The sequence below is a fragment of the Phaethon lepturus genome, unplaced genomic scaffold, assembly GCF_000687285.1.
Source record: "Phaethon lepturus isolate BGI_N335 unplaced genomic scaffold, ASM68728v1 scaffold37710, whole genome shotgun sequence".
In the NCBI taxonomy this organism is placed as follows: Eukaryota; Metazoa; Chordata; class Aves; order Phaethontiformes; family Phaethontidae; genus Phaethon; species Phaethon lepturus.
In genome coordinates, this window is record NW_010512170.1 from 21,978 (window position 1) to 45,903 (window position 23,926).

At 37.8% G+C, this 23,926-nt stretch overlaps 1 protein-coding gene across 1 annotated transcript in view; it reads right to left on the reverse strand.

Moving 5' to 3' along the window:
• Positions 1-628: 628 nt before the first annotated feature.
• The window catches only part of LOC104619921 (rhotekin-2-like), a 28,918-nt gene continuing 5,620 nt past the window's right edge, over positions 629-23,926 (reverse strand). Inside the window, 10 exon segments of the mRNA XM_010285976.1 lie at positions 629-710; positions 712-1,168; positions 2,710-2,817; positions 5,346-5,511; positions 12,237-12,368; positions 13,411-13,517; positions 15,008-15,102; positions 19,833-20,033; positions 21,679-21,796; positions 22,707-22,760. Coding sequence (XP_010284278.1) covers positions 629-710; positions 712-1,168; positions 2,710-2,817; positions 5,346-5,511; positions 12,237-12,368; positions 13,411-13,517; positions 15,008-15,102; positions 19,833-20,033; positions 21,679-21,796; positions 22,707-22,760 — 1,520 coding nt within the window.

Below are 23,926 nucleotides of genomic sequence, written 5' to 3' on the forward strand. Positions count from 1 at the left end.
GACAGTGCAGGCACCAGCAAGAACTTAGGACATCCCACACTAAACTGATACAACTGCTTCAGAAATTCGTACAGAGTTACAGAGCCATTCAGAAGAGCACCATAACTTTTCATAGTACATTAACTTACAAGCAGTGGTTCCCAAACAGTGAGGGAAAGATAAGAATATTTTAGGTAAAGCCAAGCATGGAGCCCAAGAAAATCAGCTTTGCAAGGTCTGTGCTGAATGTGTGTGAAATTCCCACTTGAACTCGTCTGAGGAACTGCAGCTGGGCTAAGCTGAGGGACTGGTAGAAGGCAATGGTAACATCCCAGCTGCAGGGACACTGAGTTACCCTGAACACTGACAGTTTTTCAAGGGGAAGGTAATGAACCACTCTTTTCAGAAGTGGTACCGTTATTTCAGACAGAGATAACTCCCCCTGTTGCTAGTGCAATTATTTAGATGTTAATGATGATGAGTACAGCTGAGACTGCAGCTATCAGTAATGCCCTGGCTAAAAAAAAACCAAACAACTTCAGCCTCTATACTTACAAGCTATATGCTAAAATATATTTTTACTGAAGAGTTACAGTAGAAGGTTGAGAAACTTAAAATTCCAGGGACTCTTCTAAGCTAACTATGATGTCTATGGCTGCAGCCATGATCTAGGGTCTAGCATTTCTGTCATGCATTTCTGTCTAGGGGTTGGCACCGGTTTGGTTTCAGACCAGTGAAATGGGATTCCCATGGCCAGCTAAACTGCTTTTTCTACAAGGACCAGTTTTGCGAGGAGCAGCAATGGGTGTCTGCAACTGCTGCATTTTCGTAGATAACTTTGAATCAAAAGAAGAACTACTACCAGATTTGTGGTCAAACTTCTCCCAGTTTTCCTTGCCCAACTGCTCTGTGTTCACCTGTGCTTTTGCACTGTATGGTGACTTATTGGAGGGTGGAGGTGGAGCTCTTCTTTTCTTTCCTCTGCTATCATTAGGACTTGTAGTATCTCTGTTTGGGCCCAGATGCATGTTTCTCTGAACAACCATCTCATGAGATCCATCAAAGAGTGAAGCCCATAAGGAAGATGCAGACTCTTTTTGCTGGCCAAGCAGGAACTCACCATCGCGCTCTCTGATTTTTCTTTGTATGATATCAGCTAAGCCCTCATGTTTCACTGGAGAATCAATGCCTGTAATTTTAAGGGACAGCTATTAACTTGGATTAAAACGCTACCAATGATTTTACTGCTACCTGTTTCATTACTACTATTCAGAATACAAAACAGTATTAAATGTCTCATGAAATCTGGACCGCTATTAAGAGTATTAATGGATGAAATGAAAAAGATTACGTATGCTTTAAAAGAGAGAGCTGAGGTGACAGGAAGGAATAATTTTCATGACAGCTGGCATTGAGGCAACAGGGTAGGCAGTGGTATTTCTTTACAAGTAGAAGTAGAAAAAATAATGTACTACTGGGAAACCTATATGTATTAGATATTAAACATATTTTGTTGTATAGTGCTTTGAAAATTTCGTTTCACAGAAGGCCCATGAAAAAGTCTATGACTAAATATTCTTGTGCTTCCAGCCTGTAGAAAATGGGACATCTTTACATATATCATTTTTCTTTATGTGCTTTAAGACTGTCTGGCCCCATTTCTTATCCCTCATATTGAGTTTTCTATATATACTGCAGTAATACTAGCCTCTAAACCAGCAGTAATATCTTTTCTATTGCAGGCCACATGTTAATGATTTTCAACACAAATTTAAACACAGGAGTTTACCTATTAATACTATAAACAAACGGGAAAAAAACTGGTATATTAAGAGTGAAACAGAGTTTGCGTTCTGCTCCTCACTGATGTAACTTGAATATCAGTAGAATTATGCTACAGTGTTACCTTCGTAAAACTTCCATATAGTTGATTTACTGCCTTTCTGCTCTGCATTCATAGCTTAGACAGGACTCTCTTGACTGTTCTGTGCTGTGATGCACAGTAACTCAATGACCCACATGGCATTTTGAGCATCTCCACAGTTCCAATCTCAAGCAGCAAGCAGTCAGGCATTTATAGTTGCACAGTGTTTCTCAGCCAATACTGCACTGGATCCATTAAAACAAAGTGACCTACTTTTCCTAGTCTGTAAATATTATTTCTGTAATGAAACTATTAAAATAATCCTGCTGCATACCATTTTGCTCTGTAAAAATAGAAGTCTCAAATACATGCTGGATAGATTTTCCAAGCATATTTTTCAACATCATTACCAAAGACCAAACAATTAGGTACGTTACATTAGGTAAGCCTTTAAATAGCTTTAGGAACAGCAAATTAATTTCATGCAACTAGCTGAAGACATTATTGGTTTGCAGACCAGGCTATTTCAGACTATTTTACATTTCCTGAGCTTCACACTACTTTTATGATGAATGTTTATTTCCTTTTTTGAATGTGGGGCTTTTTTTGACAGCTTTTTTTGAATCAGGGCTCCCTAGTTACAGTCCAGATTGCAGATTTTTTGGCTCAAGGTATAAATAAATATGTATTCATTAATTGTGCTATTACAAATTCAGATTTAATATGAACTCCTTGGTATGTTGCTCTTTCATTGTCTGAATTGCCCTTGAAACACTCAGTGTTTCAACATCAACACCAGAAGCCATCTGAATACAGGCAATGCTGCTTCTGTTACCCTGCAACCTGAAAAGACAAATCCCACTTACTCATATCATAGTAGACGGAGGTCGCTTCTTTTGTCAAGAACAAAGGTGGTTTCCGTGGTGACATAATCTCAATTTTCATAAGTTCTTCACAACAATGTTTCCACTGGCCTGAGAGAGAAAAGAGAACAATGACCGGAACTTTACACTTCAGCTTGAAAAAAAATGAACTTACTAGGTTGTGTTAGGAAACTATCTCCAAAGCAATGCTAAACAGTAAGCATTTACTTTTGTTTAGCAAGGACACTCAGGATGCATTTGTATTTTTAAGTCTGTATTCATTCTCTTAGCACAAAGGTCACAAGCTACTACCTTTAATTTAAGCATCCCAGCAGTACTGTTATACTATGAAGGTTAAATATCATAATTTGTCTTCAAATCCCCAAATACAGTATAAATTCATTTAAAAAACTGAAAAAAGAAAAAAATAAGGTTAGGAAAGCTTCATAAAGTTATTGGGGACAACCTCCAGTATACTGCAAGCTGGATGTTATACAACTATGTTACGATGTTATAGTAAAAGAACGTTCTGTCTTTAATAGAGGATAACTTGCCTTTTATCCATTAGCAGACAAGGAAACCTCTTTTTCTATTAATAGATTTTGACCTTAAGGAAAACAAGACACAGTAAAATTACTTTGTTCATACCAATCATTCCAAGTTTTCTGAGCACATTAATTTTAAGAGAATTTTAGAACCAGGGAAGAAAAAAAGGCATTTAAATGCCAAGTGACCCATTTTTTCTGAACCTAAGGAAAATGTTTCAAAAAATCCATGGGTATTCTATCTATAATGAATAAGAAATAGTTCTTTTACCCCACTCTACAGCTAATTTAGAGAGGATGCCCCAGTTTTTGCTTGGTGTGTTTCTTTAATTGATAGAGCCTTCTCTCATTGTAAATCAGAGCTAAAAAGGACTAGAAATATGAACTACAATACCTAGTTTCCACAACCCCAATTCACTGACTTTATTGGTGTGGTCTAGTCAGTCTCTGACTAGAGACTGATATTTCATTAATTGACATGGTTCTGTTTTCTGACCTGATAAAAATGACTATCAGGAACCAACTGTACCTTGTCAATGACAGCATAATAACTGACAGTTGTCTACTCTTAATAAACCCGAGAGTCAAACTACTAAAGCAGAGGAAAAATATGAAGATAAATTAATCTATATAGTTCTATAATAAATATTCAGTGTTAAACAAGCAACACAGTTTTGCTGGTTTTGGCAGGGATAGAGTTTGTTTTCTTCCTGGTAGCTGGTATGGGGCTATGGTTTGGATTTGTGCTGAAAACAGTGTTGGTAACACAGGGATGTTTTAGTTACTGCTGAGCAGCGCTTACACAGAGTCAAGGCCGTTTCTGCCTCTCACCCCACCCCACCAGCGAGGGGGCTGGGGGTGCACAAGAAGCTGGGAGGGGACACAGCCGGGACAGCTGAACCCGACTGACCACAGGGATATCCCATACCATATGGCGTCACGCTCAGCATATAAAGCTGGATGGAGGAGGAAGGGGGGAAAGTTCACAGTGATGGCGTTTGTCTTCCCAAGTCACCGTTACACGTGAGGGAGCCCTGCTTCCCTGGAGATGGCTGAACACCTGCCTGCCCGTGGAAGTGGTGAATGGATTCCTTGGTTTGCTTTGCTTGTGTGCGTGGCTTTTGCTTTACTATTTAAACTGCCTTTATCTCAACCCATGAGTTTTCTCACTTTTACTCTCACAGTTCTCTCCCCTGTCCCGTGGGGGGAGGTGAGCGAGCGGCTGCGTGGGGCTGAGTTTCTGGCTGGGGTTAAACCACAACAACAGTATACTACTGCAATACCATTTCACTGTTTTATACCAATAAATGAGTTTCTTCTCTCTCTCATGTAAGAACAGTGTTGTTCCAGAAGTTAGCCAAAGGATCAGGGTATCAATTTATCAACTCATTTATATCAGCTTTAACAAAAGCCTCTGGTACAGCTTATACCAGGATCTAGTATGCAGTGTGTATTTGCATGACCGGATTGGAGTGTGGCTAGGTGAGCCTATTCCCCTGTGACAAGGGGTACCAAAACATGACAGTTACCAACAGAATCAAATAAATCCTATCGCAAAAAATTGCGATTCATCCAGAATACTGCTGAGCAAGGAAACGCCAGATACATGTGCCTACTTGCAAGGACTGGCTGAATCTGCATCCTAGCCAAGGCCCCAGATGAATGCGGCATCCACACCACTTCCCACTAAGGCTTCCACGCCCAAAGGACTCATACTTGCAGAGTCTCACAAAACCAACACACCACTGGTAGGATGCCCAGGCAGACGTGGACTCTTCCAGCTACAGTGGAGGAAGAGAAGGTAAGAATTTATCAGTCCTTAAAAAATTATCTAGAACACTGCTTTTTTTGAGATTGCTGGACATAATTCTGCTCCTGGCTGCCTGTAAAAACCCAAACTGAAAACGTGGACTTAGGTTAAGTCCAATATTTGCCTTCCATTGGCTTAGACCACCACCGAATATTATCCCAAAGAACATTTTTCTTCTCATCATTGCAAACAAAGGCTTATGAGGCAATTCCAATCCAAACAGTTTTCAAAGATCCCTTTGATGTTACGTAACACTCCACTTGGAGGGCACACTGCTTACTTACTCAGATCATAAAAGTGCTGCCGGAAAGCCTCCATCCACTTATGAAGTTCTTCCCTACTGTCAGTAGCAAAAAGCTGCATCACAGCCTCTCCAGACACGGGGTTGATAATAGAGAAGTTATTAGTTCTTCTCTTGGAGTCCTTATCCACAGCTCGAATTCTGATTTCCTAGGAATGACAGACTGTAGTAATGAGTTATTGCTTCAGCTCCACACTGGCATCACCTTATGACTGATCACAGTGTAAGGGAGGTATCATTTGGCTTTTTTATCTAATCGTGATTAATTTCCAATCTTAAAAAAAGGAATTAATTTCAAGAACTGCTTACAAAAATATTTTCTCATAAAACTACTAAAATGGCATAAAATATGAAAAACAAGGGAATGGAACAGAATTACTGCAGTTTAGTTCTGAAATTACAGAACGTATGTTCTGTTTCTCCTCCCTCTGCCTTCACCAGCTCATCTCACGCAGCTCATCCTTCTCCACAGCAGTTTAGGAATAATCTAAAATAACAGCAAAGCAGCTTCTTATCTCTGAACTCTTCAGTTGGACAACCAGATTGTTACAGCTATGACGTAGGTCTCCTACAGTAGTGCTGTGGGCCACTGTTTCTGCAGTGTATTCTAAACTTGTAGCTATTTTATGTTCATCTTAGTGAATCGGAACACTCCGGGCTAATGCTACAGTGATAGGAAATGTAAAAAGAAACGTACCTAGTCCACATTTATAGGAGCATTTGTAGCAGTTACTCACACGGTTCTGCTAGAACAAATAATTTTCCAACATGAAAAAACATTTTGCTCTAATATAAAAAAGTCCTTTTTGTCATTTCAAAATAGACATTTTGGTTTTCCCTTAATTAGGGAGAGCTACATAGAAACCATTAAAAATATCTATAAGAAGTGTATCGCAAGTCTTATCAAATTTCTTCAGCTAACATTAGAAAGGCTCTCATTACACAGCAGCACTGTTACAGCCAAGGTTTCCTTTTCTGTTTGGGGACATAGCTCAATCGATTTTTGTCGTCTAGACTAGATCCAGTGGTATTTTCATAGCATCTAGTTTGTTTGTTATGGCATTACTACAATTAAAAAAAAAAGCTTACTCCTAACTGAATGAAAAAATTGTGTGTGTAAAATACTGAAAGATTTTAGTTAAAGTGATAAAAGACAACTGAAAAAATTTCCAGAAAACAACTAGTCAACATTGCTGCTCATCACAATACAATGAACAAATTAATTTTAATTTTTAATAACAATATTTACAAAAGTAAAAGCAGAAACCCCAGAAATACCGTTGCATATACAATTCAACCTGACTGAAAAAGCAACGGCCTGTTACAACACAACTGAAAAGGATTTTCAGCATAGCCGAGGAGAGCAGCATAATCCCAAATCCTGCTGGGATGATGAGTTTCGGCACCAGGGAGCCAGCCAGCACCCTACAGGTGGCTGGTCCCGAAGCCTGGCAGGACACGAGGCCGCCTAACACACGTTAAGACCATGCAGTGCCCTCCTGCCACACAAGGGTGTCCCCTGGGAGGGGGCGAGGGGGAGGGAAGGTTTTGAAGGAAGCCAACCACCACAGCCATGGTCCCCTCTCTGGATGGGTAGTGAGCCTGACCGCAAAGGTGGGCCCAAGGCATTCCTCAAAATACAGTGGGGACAGATCAACCAATATGCTTTTTACACAGTTCAGCTGAATGTCGAACATCTGCTAAAGATGTCAAATATACACCCACAGAAATTAAGTTTACACATGGGATCCCGTGGGGATAAGCCTAGTTCTGATACTCAGAAAAACAAAAAAGATACTCTACAGAACATTCCTTAGATTTTAAATGCATTACTGAAGTAACCATTTGAAATACCAACAGCTGCTCATAGTGTATCTGGTGGATATGCTCATTTAAATTCTTCTGTCTAAAAATAGGAGATGAAGTAATTCATCCATAAGTGCTCTATATCCCATTAACTCAGGTAACCATAGATACCAGCAAAAAAATTAAATCAAATAGATTAACATTTGACAGGTAAGAACTTCAAGCATACCATACACACAAGTTTATTTAGTGATGTTTGCTGCAGGTTTTATCCCACAACTATGGTATTATTCAAAGGAGATAAATCCTCAAGCAACAACCTATATCTGATGCTTGAATATTTAAGGAGTGATACAAGATGCTATTACACTAATGGGCTGATGAATTTACCAAGCTTGAGTGAATTACACTACGTGCCCAGTTCCACTTAACAGAAAAATAAAAATAAGCCACTCTACCAAAAAAACCTGCAAAACAACAACAACAAAAGTGTCTTAAGGTACCGTGTTACAATAAATGCTCAACCTTTCGCAGTCTTATAGGCAACTGAGCCAACGCTGCTGCAGCTATTGTAAAAAACAGAATAATCAGTGGATTGAACAGGAAAAACTGTGTTGAATCTTGAACTCTGATGACTCTTTTGGGGAAGCTGAAGCCAGTCTTACATCCTATATGCAAAACATTATTTTTTTGAACATGAGGAAAGACTAAAAGGGAAAATTATAAATTTTTTTTTAATGTAATGTAAATACAAACCTTCCTCTATACTTTTCCCTCCAAATAATTAAAAAAAAAAAAGTCTCTTTGCCTGATAATACTTCTCTGGAAAACTCGTCTTTTACACTAAAAAGAAAAAAAACACAAGCAAAAAGAGAACTTTTTTATTGCAGAGGTGCAATATTTTCCTGATAAGCCAATCCTGACACACTGAGGAGGCACTGGTTATGAAGATAATTTTAAGACATCAAAACAAATTACAGTTCTTGAAAAAAATACTGAATAGCCTAAGATCCAGTTCCATGTATCTATTTTCAGATTAAACAAACCAAATCACATATAACAAACTTCCTTCATGTTTTTAGTACCAAAAAATAAACCACGAAATAACACAACACCGCACTGGAAACAAAATATAATCTGTTCATGTTATTTGGTTTCTGTTGTATGTTAATGATTTCCATGGGGTTTGTTTTAAGCAAGCAGGGAAATAAGTTAAATTTAACATCATGACTTGCAAACACATTAATGCACAGACTGAATTCACCAGATCAGCTACAAATATTTTCTCCTTTCATCTTCAGCATTTTCTGAACTTGTATTAACATAACAGCTATGTGGCCACTGGATGGTAAGCATACTGTGCAAGTATAATATGGGAGAGCAATGTTTGGGTTTCCATGCCATCTTAAGCTACCTTCAGTGCAACACAACAGCTAAAAGCCAGGAGAAGGAGATGGCATTATATGACAAGCCAGCATTCTGTGGAGCGCCAGGGAGCCATAAAGCATAGTTTCCAAACCACTCAAATAGAGCATGTGTGTTACATGGTGTGCCGGGTGGGATCTGGGTGTTATATCTGCTTCTCCAGCTTGCATCCACAATCTCTTTCAAGCAGTTGCAGGACTAAACCGAGCAACACAATGCGAGATACCAGATATTTGGAGGCATTTAGCTAGTCTGTACTTTTCCAAAATATTTTCACATGTGTGAAGGCTTGTCTAAGCCAACCAGTGGGACAAAGACCTTACTACAGAGAACTTCGATATTTTCAGAGCTGCTCTCGTTTCACCACTGCTGGAGTTCTCTGATGCAAATAATATCGCTCATATTGCTGGCTCCCTAAATGTTCACATTGTCAAGAACTCATATTGATATCCTTCTGCTCCATTCCAAGGGTGAACTCCCTGTATCCCTAGAAATACAGTGTGGTTCCCCTGAAGTTATGCTGCTGCAGCCATCACTACATTTTCCAATGAATTTCTCTACCTGACCTAGCCCAGAACAGATGTTCCCACAAGAACTGTCGTGCAAGGTAACAGTCTGCAGAAAAGCCAGTTTGATTTTGTCCTTTCACTCCTGTGTGTTTCACTCCTGTTTAGCAACCAATGTATGAACACTGAGCCCATGGCTGCAAACATGTGCTCCTCATCCTGTTCACCTTAATGATTAGCATGAGCACGGAGATAGCTCTGGGCCTGCCGAACTGCGTGGCACCAGATCAAAGATTGCATTAGTAAAATATGCCAGCAGGGAAATCACAGGCCTATGTAAATTCAAAGCAACGTCCCAGAATTCCTCAAGCTTCAGGCACACGACACAAAAGGAGTTTTATAGACTATGGATACAATAGGATATTTATTCCAAATACTGAGCAACTAACATGAACTACTGGCACATGCACCAATTTGCTAAGCTATCAGGTCTAGGCAAGGCCTTTATTCATTTCAGACTAAAGAAAATGTGAAAAAATTTCAGGAACTGGCCCATAAGGAATATTTCTTGTTCAGATTGGATTCCAGCAAATTTTCTTTGCTACAGAAAATATAATTTCTCTCTTCCTACTTAGTTGTGCAATATAATACATTATAATCACATTTAGCTGGAACAATAATAGTAGCACTTGCATAATAGGAACTGCAGAACCATTCTTGCTCAACAGCAGTAGCAGTGAAGTCATCTAAAGTTGAAGTAATGACTTTGCTGGTCTTAATGACTTCAAGTCTCGATTCAAAGGGAATGGGAAATAAGGCTATCAGTGTGAATATTTTCCAGAGAGTTTCTCATAAATCCAGATGATTTCATTGCTTTTCAGAAAGTATCTTTCAATTACATGTAAAGGATCAGCTTCACATTACAAATGAAAATGCCACATATGCAACTAGAAGAGATTTTAGTTAGAATGTCGCAAGTTGATGTTCAATCTCAACTTTCATTTTGAAATTGCTGTTTCTACAACAACATGTAGCAGACAAGCCCATACGATTACTTTGATCTCATTTAATCTGTAGGAGAAATTTCATAACAAAGGAATCAAAAAAATATCTGCAGGCATTAAGTTATTTTCAGGAGAAACTGTTTAAATAGTAAAGTACCCAAATATGTTTTAAATTGCAATTTTTTCTGGTTTTAATTTAAATTGAAGAAGGATTCAGAGTAATATTCTCCAGCAGTCTGAATTTTTTTTGTAAAATGGTATAGGATTCATGATTTATGTACCTTCTACATGTTAGTTTTAACGATACTCTGCAAACGTACAGTCTCACAGCAAAGGCTTACTAAGCTGGATTTTAGGTTCTAGGTGTATTGGTAACTTGGAAGAGCAAAATACCTTAGTATGGTTATTTTAAAAGGAAAAGCAAAACTCGGATACAGACCCGTTTAAACAGAGACCTCCAAGGAAAGATTTGAGGTAACCTGATAGATAATTTTCAAAGATACTACTGTCACATTTTAGAATATGGATTTAGTCATTCTATAATTTACTGAAGTTTACCATTTCTTAACTGATATTGTGAAGAGCTGGAAAGCAGAGTTATGGTAAAGGCTGACTAGTGCAATTAAAAGTGACTGAAGAGGTAAGCAAGTAAATCGGCTTATATATATATCACAGTCTAAGCATTTATTTAATGTAAATGCATGAACTGGAAGAAAAAAATGGCTTTGTTAAAAGATACAGCATTAGCAGAATGGTGTTTTTAATTAAGGAATCAATTTAAATCTCAGCACATTAAAAAAAAGTCCTACAACTAACAGGTCACATTGTTAGTTGTATGTTTGGTTTATATATGAGTCTCATTCTAGGTAAGAATGCAATCATGTTTTCCAGAAACTTTAAAGCCACCAAAAGCTGACATTGCTGTTGTAAGAAGCAGTTCTTTACTACTCTATGTCCCTACGCATTCCCAGTCATAGCCCAGCCCCTTCCTTGTACCACAGAAGCATTTGTGTAACCATGTAGTGAACTGAATAAGAGAATTTATTAAAGGGAGCCACAGTTGAAGCCAACCCTCCTTCCCCCCAAATGAGCTAATTTTAACCCACATCAGCTCCCTTGTCCAATTCATCAGTCAGCTGCCCTAATGCCCGCCCTGGCATAAAGCAGCACAGCAGCCAGAACAAGCAACTAGACGGGAGGAATGCTTCTTGCAAGAATTAGTGTTGGCATCAAGCGTTCAAGTAGTACAGCAACAGAATCCACATCGACCCGTGCTTAACAGTTTCCAAATGTGTCTGTTTACTTACGTAAGATGAATCTAGCTACATCAATTGCAAATAACATTACATTCCTCTGCTCATCCTTACATGATATTAACTCTTGATGACTGCACCAAAAACAGTTTTTGAAAGCATTTCTTCACTCTAATGTTCGCCACTCTTGAAGGTCCTTCCAATAACATTCCTGAATTGAACACTTAAATACTCACTTCCTATTAAATACTTAATGTTTCTTTATCCAAATACAACATTTTAAGTTTTAAACCCAACCCTTCCAATCAGAGTATGAAAAGCAGCAATAATGTCATCCTAGAGAACAGAACTTCCACAGTTACTGTGCACTGTACAAAACCAGTATTAAGAAAAGCAGCTTATTTTAAGGCACTAAAATATTTTGAACAGTTTTCCAGCTCTCCTTCTAATTAAGACTATGGCTAAATAACAACACACAACAAAAAAGCTTTTGTTAAAGTTCCACCTTTCTGAGGACAAAAGTCTCAAGACCATTGCTAAGGGACTGCAAGGAATACATTTCCAAGGGCTGTCCCATGGAACTATCATATAACAAGTGGTCACTTTTCATAAAGGAAGACATCCTCCTTTTTACCTCCATGTTAACCAGTCTAATGCAATTGAAGGAACTTATGTGCACAGCTAAGAAATATAATGTCCTTGCTAAAAAAATTCAGTGACTGCAAATTTCACTGAAGCATATCCCACCCGCATGCTACCTATAAAGCATTCTACATACCAGCATCTTAGAGCCTGAAATGACTGTAGATATGTCTTAAAACAAAAACAACCTTCCCCAGAATAAACAAAAAACCCCCAAACCCCATACAACCAATTTTACCTTGTTAATGGAAACTGTCAATGCTGGCTCCAGTTTAGCCTCAATTTCTTCTGGAGAGTAATAACAAAAGAGTTTGCCACCTCTTAGTATGCAATACAGCCTCCTCCAGCTAGTTAGACTTCCTATCATTTCCTAAAGGGAAGAAATAGTCAGAAGTTGCTAAACAAACCACAAATTAAGAGCATATTAAAAGGTATACACAGATCAGCCCCATGTGATCAAAACTTAGCCACACGGAATTCATTCCTAAAGTAGAGTTTCTGCTGCAGAACGTTTCAGAGTCACTGATTTTTAAAATGTTAACAATACTTTAAATCTCTTTTAGTGTTTTACAGTTTTCACAGATTCATTATCTTATGACACTCGCAATACAGAATCTGCTGGTTCGCACAGACAGAATGAAATCTAGAACTGGTGTCCACTGTAAGAAAGAAACCACCTTTATTGCTACAGTAATTACACAATAAGAGAAATAAAGAGTATCTCACTTTGGAAATACACAGTACATGCAACAAATGTGAAGCAAAGACATTTGTCTAGAATTTCCACTTTCTCAAATGAATTTTCTGAACAGCTTCCATAAATGCATTATAGTTTCACAACCAGTCTAAAGCCTGTAATTCAGCACTCCTGACAAACTACCCAGCCACTCTGGCCCTCTGCTATCACCTCCTCATTTGCCTAGTTGTGCATTGAACCAAAATAGAGAAGTAAACAGAGTTCATATGAATCATTTTTGAAGGGATGAGTTTAAATATGGCTTGGTTCACCAGTCAGACTCACCATGCTGTGATATGAACTCTTGTGCTAGCACAACGAGAGGTATGTACAAGATGAGAGCCACAGGATTTCTAGGACTGCTGCCAATAAACCATTATTTAGGTTTACAGCCTAAACCGATTCTGAAACAACATCTATACTTTATGTAACAGCCTAAATAATTTTATTGATAAGCATGCCAAGGAGAAACATATTTCTTGACACATTGCAAACAGTATCTTCAGTGGCTGACGCAGCTGTGAGATAGAATTTTGCCCCCTCCTCTAGGTAGAACAGGTGAAGAAAGTAACAGTTCTCAAGAAACCACTTCAGGAGAAAGCAAATGTTTTAACAATTGACTCTTAGTGACAGCTATTAACAGAACAGGATGTAAATACAAGCAAGGTCGTCTTACCTGCTGGTTAAGGAATCCTGCCATCATATCCCTAGCCATGCAGGAAGGCTGAGCAACTAAACGGCAACACATGCTTCCATACAGAGGGAGCCAAAAAGAAGATTCCTCTGGGGGAAAAGAGCAGGCAAAAAAAACAGAAAAATACTTAGTTCCAAACATTTGCCCTAAATATACATAGTTTAGCTTTCTACATCCATTTTTACATTAAGATCATGAATGTAAATAAGCATTTGTTATATTTAAAGAAAAAGATCTAATCCTGTAGGATTAGACTAAAACTAGTTTTTAGTCTTCAGCAAGTTTTTTTTAATTAACAAAAAAAAAAAGAAAAAAGAATTTCTAAATCTGATTTCACAGCTCGAAACATTTTGAAAGATAGGTATACTGGCCATCTCATCTAAGCAGGATCCCTGAGCCCATCCCATCATGGTGCACAGCTACATTTACACATGAGCATTTTGCTTCAGATTGTTTTATTAAGGCTTAGAATTTGTATCTACTTCTGCCTTCAGCACTAGAAGAGCGTTTAGGATTTCAAGGAGTTTCTAATAAATTGCAACATCCCTCCTCGCTCAGCTCTGCTATGTAATAGGCGCTCTCTTCTGTAATTAGAAGCAGGTAATACAGCGTTTCATTGACATGACTTTCTCTTTGGTCATGTTTTAGAAATGCTTGTAATGAACCAAAATATCCAGGTATGTCATTTCTCACCAGACTAAGTTATGTAAATCAGTGACAGAAAAAGGAATTTGAAGAAGAAAGAGTATAAAGTACTAATAAAGAAAGGCTTACAAATACCAAAGATACTCGGAATTATTCATCCAACCCTTCAAGAAACAAATACCCCATAAATCTTCAAATCTGTACTTATTTAGAATTAATGAAGTGTAAAGAATGAAGCTTTCTTTAAGGTCAAGTTTACCTAAGTAAAAGATAAAAGTTCCCAGAAGCTACAGTGAAATACAGTGAAAAACCCATGTCTTCAGTTAACAATTAGAGAGTGGCTTATGGGAGGGGTTATCCTTTCAGAAAATAATGGACAAAGTATCAAAAACTGTATTCCTGCTACCTAAAACATTATCTTCAGTTGCAGCATAGTCCCTCTGGTAGCATCTAGGTTGACTGCTGTCAACTCGTGCTGTTCCAGAGCTGAAGTACGGTGACCAACGCAAATTGCGAGCATACACGTCCTGTGTTAAATCCGGGCCTGAAACAACCTAGCTGAACTGAAGCTATTTTTCTATTTTCCTTCTGACTACAGAGGAAAAAGCTATTCTTCATTCTGATACTATTCCTTGGCTGTGAAGAAGGGGAAATAATTTGTATATAGCTACGACTCACATAAGACTGAGATGCAAATGACAGAAGAAACTCCCAGAAGAATTAAATTTTCATCTGGACTTGAAATTTTACTCAACTTCTAGTTTATTCAGCTGTGTACAGATGCCTGTTTTAGAGCCATTGAATATTTTATTGAAGTTTTTCTATATTGAGTATCAAGAAAAATAATCTCGTTAAGCTCTTTAGTTTACAAGAGAGAGAAATGCAAAATGTTACTGGTTTTTTATTTCCTTAAATTGGTACCATATGTACTTACCATTTCCTGTAATGGTAAGGTTGTGGGTCCTGAAATTGTCCTCGGCACTCTCCAGCCCCAAAGTGGTGTATGCTAGCAAACTAAACTTTGCTCCACTAAATGTGAAAGAAAAGGCACATTCAAGACATTTCTGCTTCACGTTGCTCTTTTAGAGGGAGTGTAGGCATGCCTAAGATAACACATTTGGGTACAAGGAAAGGCTGAAGGAGCAAGGCAGCACCTGTCAGGGACCACAGATTGCCACCCCCCAACCTCCTCCCACAGGACTCCCGTATCTCTGGTTTTCCTTGTAAACCAACACTGTTGCACAGTCTCTTCATCCACGTCCTATACCCTTACCTCCTGCCTCCACCCACTGCAGTACCTCCAGTTTCCTCCCACCCCACAATTTCCAGGCCCTGCTGTCCAGGCCAACACCACAAGGCCCCATCAGGTAGCTCTTTCCATAGCCACCTCTCTTGGACCTGCCAGCCAGGAGACTTGTCGTGTGGCCCCTGCCTATGAGCTGGGCTCAAGCTTACCGCTGAGCCAGCGGCTGCCAAACCCAGGTGTAAAGGCTGTGCTTTCCAACCTCTCTGCACCCTGAGGATGTTAAAAGCATGTCTCTCCTCTAGTCAGACACCAAGTAACTTTTAATAGTTTCACAGCTTTTATTCCTAGGCCTAAATCAACTAGACTTGTTAAAAAATTTCTTAAGTTAATAGAACAACAGATGACATAAACTTTATCTGAAAATACAGGTTAAAAATTAAAAGGCTTTATACTGCTCCTCCATGTTGCTCTGCTCTTTTGCTTTGCCTGTGTAGACTGTACTTTATACAACAGTTGTTTATATATGTATTTTTAATAGTACCAATAGCTTGATTCTTTGCATGCAGAAATCTATGCAGAAATCCTACAGTCAGTTTTGTAGCATAAAGGACACTCTCACTTATTGTGCTTACAGGTTTCAGAATGTTATATCTTTGTTTTGGATTTTGCCTAAGGGAGGGGAAAAAAAAAAAAATCACATTTACAATTCAGCACAGTGCATGTGGAATGCAATTCTTGGAATAAACTAGTATAAATTTGGTACATGTTTAACCTTTTCTCCCAAATACTCCTCAGACTGAGTAACAGATTTACAGTCCAGCAATGCTGTAAGAATTCCACCTGGCTAGTGGCAGTTTAAAAAAGTTCAGAAAAAACCAAACCCCACAAAATCACTAACTACTCTCCCTAACAGAATCTAGCATAAGATCCTTAAAATACCTTCAGTACAGCATAAGATAGCTTAGTGGTGTAAAAGGTGAGAAGATACTACTGAGCTAACATCACTGAAAAATAGTTTTCTACCATCACATTTTTCAAATATTATTTTTCCTAATAACACAGTGGGAACATATGGTTTTAAAATCTTTGGCTCTGAAGAGGAACAAGGCAGATGCCTACCTAGCCCCAACCTTAATGAAAGAGGAGGAGAAGTAGCAGGTTTGTTAGCAGGGAGGTCTGTTACATATCTGTCTCAAGGGACTGACGAAAAAATTAAATACAATATAACATTATGGGTGAAGAACCACTGCTGTGAAACATTTTAAGAGGGCAACCCGATGAAAAACTCATCAGTATTTGTATATATTCCCTGCTAGACTGTTCCCTAACAAAAGATTCTCCACCGGTTATGTTTTCCCATGCAGTTGAGCAATACATTACCATTCAAACTGTACCAAAAAGTTCAGTTTCTTCTCACAGATAAAACTTCTGTGCTGATTTTAAAGTAACTTTTTTCTAAAGCATGACTAATTACCACAACAACCATGCCAAAAAAAATAGCTACTTCACTTTTAAAATATGCTTCACAGTAACATTTTTGTTCTAAAATATAACAGTCATTTCTTTCAGCCAGCTGCAAAATAATTTAGAAAAGTTTATCTGCAAATATTTTTCAAATTTAACTGGCTAATCAGGACTGTTGACTACGTTTTGCCTCTACATTTCACAGAATTAGCTAACTACCTTAAATGGCAGTTTCTTTGTATAACAAAGAATAATCTGCCTGCTGCATCTCATTTAGTATTTTGCATATCTATAGTATTTTTCCATGTAATAACTTCATTAAAAAAAAAATGATTTCATCTCCACAACATGCCTGTGGCAAAGGCTCGTTGTTAAATCTGTTTACTGATCTAGACAGAGGCACCAAAGTTGCCACACAGACTGTGGCGTGGGAAGGTGCAACTATATCACCCTTTCCATCGATGCATATTAATGAATACATCTCAGATTCCAGAATCCGTTCCTGAATATTAATCCCAATGTTAGAAATACCAATCTTAGTTCACTCATCATCCAGTTATATAGAATGGAAGATTTGAGAGTCAAAAAAAAAAGTCTAATATACTCACCTTTCAATCAGATCTTAAATAATGTAAGGTAAAAACAAATATAACCTTCAGGTACTAAAAAGAACCCAACCATAAAAGTGGGGCCATTAGCTTAGACTATGTACTCCTAGCAAAATATCACTATGAATGTGCCAATTCAAACATAAGACACCAAAGCTGTGCCTCCAGCCCAGCAGAGGACAACACATAAAAGGCAGTAACAAGAAGTCCATGCGTAGGCCAGTTCTGCAAGTGAATAAACACGCACTTCAGGGAATCTCTCTAATGATTCATCCAAAGAGCAACCTAGTTACTCTGGAATTCAATAGTGTAACTGCACTAAACATTTTCCTTCTATGACAAATGTAAAAAGGAAAAAAAAATTAAGCTAGAATAGAAAAATTAAGCAGGCAAAAGACTGTATAGAAATTGAGAGAGTAAATTAAGAGTACAGAGAATATTAGTATAACTGAAGTTAACCAGCCTAAGCAACCACTCAAAGCACTTTGTCACTAAGCTTTTGCAAAAAGTTACAAGGCTGACACTTTCCTCACTAAGCAGGGAGATTTCTAAATCAAGAAGTTCAACACAGAGGGATCACAGAATTTTTTGGAAAACTGAGAACTTTATCCCATGTGTGCTCTGAAAAGAAAAAGGCCTGTACAAATGAAATCTACAGAGGAAAGATGTTCATATAATACAGAGAGTTCCCTTTTTTCCTGAAGGTTAATTTCACCGGCTGGACTGGTAAAATTCTCTAGGAATACGTGAAAGACCTCTTGTAATCTTGCAATCTCTTCCCCTCTATAAGGGCTACATACCAAGGTCTTACTAATATAAATTCTAAGGGGAGCCTATAAATAAAAATTGACAACTTATCTTCTGCCTATAATAACCCATTTCTTTCCAAGAATCTTTTTTTGTCACCTAGCAAAGCCATCATTAAACACATTATTGTTCATTTAACTCTGTTAAGACAGTAACAGTCACTGTGAGATGATTATTTACAGTAGAAACAAACAACTTCAAGATGGAGGAAAGCAAAATACGATTAACATTGAGAAACCAAAAGCAAAACCCGAGGGATGAGGCAGCCGTTTAGATTGTCTACTAATGCTTGCTTCTCCCTTAAAAGACAGGCAATCTCTATTCAAGCAAGTATGGCCAGCAAATAAGCCAGTGGTTCTGTCTGAAGCAAGCTGTATCTAATGACAGTGTGTCTGCCGAACTGGAGCTTGTGGAAAGCACAGCCACCTGAGATGAGGCAGACTGAAAGATACATTGTCATTAGGTGGAATACACTGGAAGATGAGTGATAAAATTTGCTTTGCTTTGTGGGTAAGACCTCTTGGATGTGTATTTTTGGTTGAAACAGTAATACCAGTATACAGTAATATCAGTTTGACAAAGACAGAATATGCTTGAATGTTGCCTTTTAAAATCCAGGCAAATAGATATACGAAGCTAGGCTAAGACTACACTCAACACCTGGCAAGAATTAGGCATTGATTCTTTGCTGTTAAGCCACCAAAAAAAAAGAGTAATCCCTTAAAAAAAAACTTCAAAAAAAACCCCAATATTATTAGTATTTACAATTTAGGTGCTTGGCCTGCTTAAGTCCCAATGAAATTAAAGTAGCTGGGCAATATTACTAGGTAGTTTACTTCATTAAAAAAATGCATGAAAGACTTACGATCATTTTTAAAAATAAACAGGTGAATTACTAGGAATAGCTCTTATTTCTATCAACACTGCTAAGTCATTTTAAAATGTTCTGTACTGAAGTCAATTAAGAAAACTCCCGTTAAGCAGCTTGTAACTGTAAAGTGCCTGTAACAGTACACAGTTTTACTGAAAAGCCAGCAAGTGGAATGGCCCCCTGCGCACAGCATGCACCCCAGGCGTAACAAGCAGCTCTGTCAGCTTCATTAGGGAAGAGGGTACAAGAGAACCTTCTCCTGCCTACATACCACACTTCTTTATTCCACACAACTTGTAACTTCCAGACACGCGTACCTGTCTGTCAAGTATGAGCAAAACTGACTAGGTACAAAAATAATATGGGGGAAGCAGTAAATAGGAAGGGGGAGAAGGAGAGGCAGATGGACAGAGGGGCACAGACAGACGGATCACACAAGCTTGATTTCCTCCAGAAGTCAAACAAACAATATTAGAGTTTGCAAATAGCAGTGGATTTACCAGCTAGCCTACTCATAAAAGTAGTAGTAGATAAAGCGTACTTATGTTTGAGGATCAGACACAGGCCCCAAGGCCGAGGGACACGACTGGAATTCACACCTACTTTCTCATTTCCTATTTAAAATGTAAATTTTTTTTTTCCCCCCACTCGCGTAAGTACAGAAATAATCACTGTCTTGGCAAATTTCCAAAAATTTACAATATATTTGGCTTATTTCTATTTTTAAAATGATAAAACCAGAATATCAACATATATGGCTTACTGGATGACTGGGTCAGCAGGCAAAAGGGAATCAGTACTGTCTTCTTCTAGCGCAGCTTTGAGTTTCTTGCCTGTAACTTTGCTGAGGGATGTTTTAAGTTTCTTTGCTAGTTTCTTAGGAGTGTTTGTTACATATAAGGACTCCTCTGTACAGCAACTATACACTTCAACCTTCACCTGGAAATCTGGTCTTGCTTCATCACTGAAGGGGAGGAGGAGAAAATTCCAGAGCATTTGTTAATAAACTGAGTATGCAGCCAAGGAATGCTGCTACTACTATATATATTAAATAACATATATTTCTAATCTATAATCTAATTCTATATTTCAAGGGAAGGAATGCCATCAAATTCAGGCAAAAACATACATTAATGTGGGGTTAAAGACTAGAGTACACAGCAGTAATTTAGTGTTGAAGTCATGGGATGGATGTTATAACTAGCCATAAACAATTGCAAACAGGAAATTCAACATTTAGGTTAAAAACCTGAAAAAAACCCCCCATGTTATGGAAATACACAGGCAAGACATTCAAACACACTTAAATCTGCCCTCTACCGTTACGCAAAAAACGCATGATTGAAAACCTATCCGTGCCTATGGCCCTAACTCAGACTGAACTGTCTTAAAGATATCTTAGTCGCATCCCATCTCCTTCACATTACTGAAAAAATCCTCTCACTCCCAAGAAAAAAAAATTTGTCATTCATAACTTAACTACCTACTGCTGCGTTCTTCTGTCCGCAACCTAGGCTTTCTCTGTTTTCATTTCTACCGAGTCTCATGTTCTCAAGCTTAGTCATCAAAGCAGAAGCCTAACTTCATCTTTCAGGTACAAATCATGTCATTACACACATACCCATGATGAAATCATGCCAAAGGCTTTTATAAAAGTCTTTCTTTATGTCAGGGGACACAAGGAGAATTAGAATGCCTTTTCTGCTTTTGTTGCAGTATTTCCCAGAAAATTATAATGGCCAAGTCTCTTATCTTTGAAGCAGCAGATTTAAATCTTTGCCCCCACTCAACTTGAACAGGTGTTTATGAGATTTTAAAATCTAATTTATAGATCCACTCTCTCTCAACCACTCATTTTTCAGGATCTTTATTTAAAGTTTTCAGTAGTTCTAGCTTTCCAGTCAGTCTTCCTCTGGAAACTGAATCTAAATTGCTAATATAAAAAATAAAGCGCGAGGGCGGGGCGGGGAGGGAAAGTTAAGTGCGTCTCAGGACTCTCTTAAAAATTATAAAGCCACAAAAAAGTACACAAGAACACCTTTCTACTCTTTTCCAAATTATTTTTAAAGATAAGCAAATAATTTCCTGTCTACTATTCCTCAACTATAAGAACTACAGCTGTAGCACATGCTCATACGGATGTAACAGAACACGAGGTGTGGAAAAGAAGGTCTGTTTTTTAAAGAGAACTGTGACTTAGAAGAACATCAAGAGTCCATAGCCTGGTGTACAAAATAATCTTAAAACACTGGGTGCAATACTCACGCCTATACTTTTATAATGCTTTCAGGTTTTAATATTAATGTAATTCTGTCCTTGACGTACAAGTTTGTTTATCTCTTTATATAAATAAAAATGCTGAAGCATGGCAAAAATGAAAAAAAAGTACAGTTCAGGTAGCAGATCTACAACCAGCATCATTTTGTACATGAAACCCAACCCTCCAGAAGTGGGGATCCACCATCCACTGAACTTAACAGGACCTCTACTGATTCCTTTTCCCACAGAAAAACTTAGTGGATTTCAACCAACCTTATTCAAATCATATCCACTTTCAAAAGAAAATAGCAATATTTGTACTTCATTCAACAGAAATAAATTATACTCACAATATGGTTACATTTTCAAAACAGATATCTGTTATTGCTTTATCCACAATAGCCAGCTCTGTATCAAAAACCTCAGCTCCCATTCTGAACAAACAAAAAACTGCGTAGCGCTGTGATTCTGGAGAGAGCCAAAGAAATGTTTTATTAGCCATATTACATATCACAATACTAAATGCTTCCAGGAAACAAAAGCAGAAGAAATGGTAATTCAGACCCCTAAGGAATTGCCCTCCAATTCTTCCCACCATAAATTTTGTATCATAGGATTTTATGATAATTGAACTATCAAAGCTGCTGTATAGGTAGAACAACATTCACAGAGGGGAAAAATGCCTACCTCTGCTCAACCTTCCCCCCCCCCAATAATCAAGGGTAATTTGTGCTAGCAACTTCAGAAATGTTAGTAAAAATGCAATTTTTTTAATAAAACTGATTTTAAGCAATGAAACCCAAATATTTGATCCAAGGTCTGTATCATTTTATGAATGAACTATATAGGATTAGACTATTTTGCCACGCTTAGCCTCTCTGACCCTATTGAAAATCAAAGTGAAATCAATGCCAGGTGACAGCTGGAACAGATTTAGGGTTAATCTCCATGACACAGCAAAATGCATGTACTTGAAGACTATCCAATAATCCACTCAACACCAGCAGACAACTTTCATTTAAATTTCCCACTGGAAACAGCCTCCAATATACTCTCTCAAGTGTACACAAGACAGAGAATAACATGTTTAATCAGAAGCTTCTCAGCTATCCATTTAATAACAACACTTCTGTTACTTCCTCTGGAATGTCTCCCCAGAAGGACTTCTTAGAGAATAGGGTTTAAACATACAGAACCACAGGACTTCGAACTAACTCAACTTGCTACAGCCAACAACCTCAAGTTAAGAGTAACTACACAACAGAGTAAAACATGAAAGGTCAAAGAAGGGGTTGAAATGAGTACGGACTTCCCCATCCAGTTTAAATTTACAGGTATAAGCAACTGCTTATCACATAGTTCATTACATCCTACATACTTTCTTTATTGCTGAAGTGATCAGAGCCTTTCCACATTAATGGTATTCGAATATCTAAAGGGAAGAAAAAAATAGGGAAATTAAGTTCTAGCCAATACTGCAGATCTGTGATCAGAACAAATTACAAAAAGTTTCTTGTTTCTTTTCCTGATGTTCTGGAAGTAACAGGACCTTCTACCCAATGAACAGCATAACTATTTCGATTTTATTATCCATGTCAAAAGAAAATTCATCAATTAGTTCCATTTGAAGTGTCACTTTCTTTCCTACATTATGCTAGGATAAAGAATATTTTAAACCTCATTTGAAAGTACCTGAAATAACAATTCAGAGTGGCTGTTCTGTAACACAGAGCTTCAGAGGTTCTGAGCCCATTATTATGCACGGATGTAAACTGAAACTCTGCTTGCCTTGTGCTGGAAACCACTCATCCAACTGCAAGAAGCAAAACTTCCTGTTTTAATGGAAATGACTGGGATACTTGTACTGCAAATATTTAAGTCTTGTTTTGCTAACTACAGAGAAAATATCACTTGTAATCACATTCCCAGTTAGAATTGTCTTGGTTGGCATAAAAAGAGTTTAGAAATCTTTTTTTTTTTTAAACTCAAAAATATTCTTCTGCATCAGAACCAAAACAGAGAGGCAGTTACAGAACCATTATTTTAAGTCATGCCTGTCATTTCAATATAAGGAGATTATTTTCTTCAACAAATTTTCCAATGTATCTACCCAATCCAACACAGTACTGAGTGACATTTCCCTCCAGTTTCAACAACTCAAGTTTAGACATAACGTTTCTTATTAGTACCTTGTTAAAAAACAAATGCAGTGGGGCTTTATAAATCCAACGTTGGTTTCTTAAATACAACAGAGTATTGTTTAAAAGTATATGCAATATATTAAGTAACACATGATGGCAGCAGTGAACAGTTCTAGTTTAATGGTATTTTGATAAAAATCTTAAGTATTGTTATAAAGGAGCATTGCTGACTCCAGTGTTGATCTTCATATGAGGCTGATGGAAAAATCCACACATAGTAAGCAAAGATGCAAAACAGTAGTGGTATTTTGGCAACAGATTGTCATGTATTTCTGCAGGGTTTTAACCACAAAACTTCTTGTTGATTTAAGTGAAACTGCATATAGTCACTCTGTTTCAGAAGTTATATTAAATGAAAAATTTTAATTTCAGTTAATTTTGATTGTATTATGGGAGA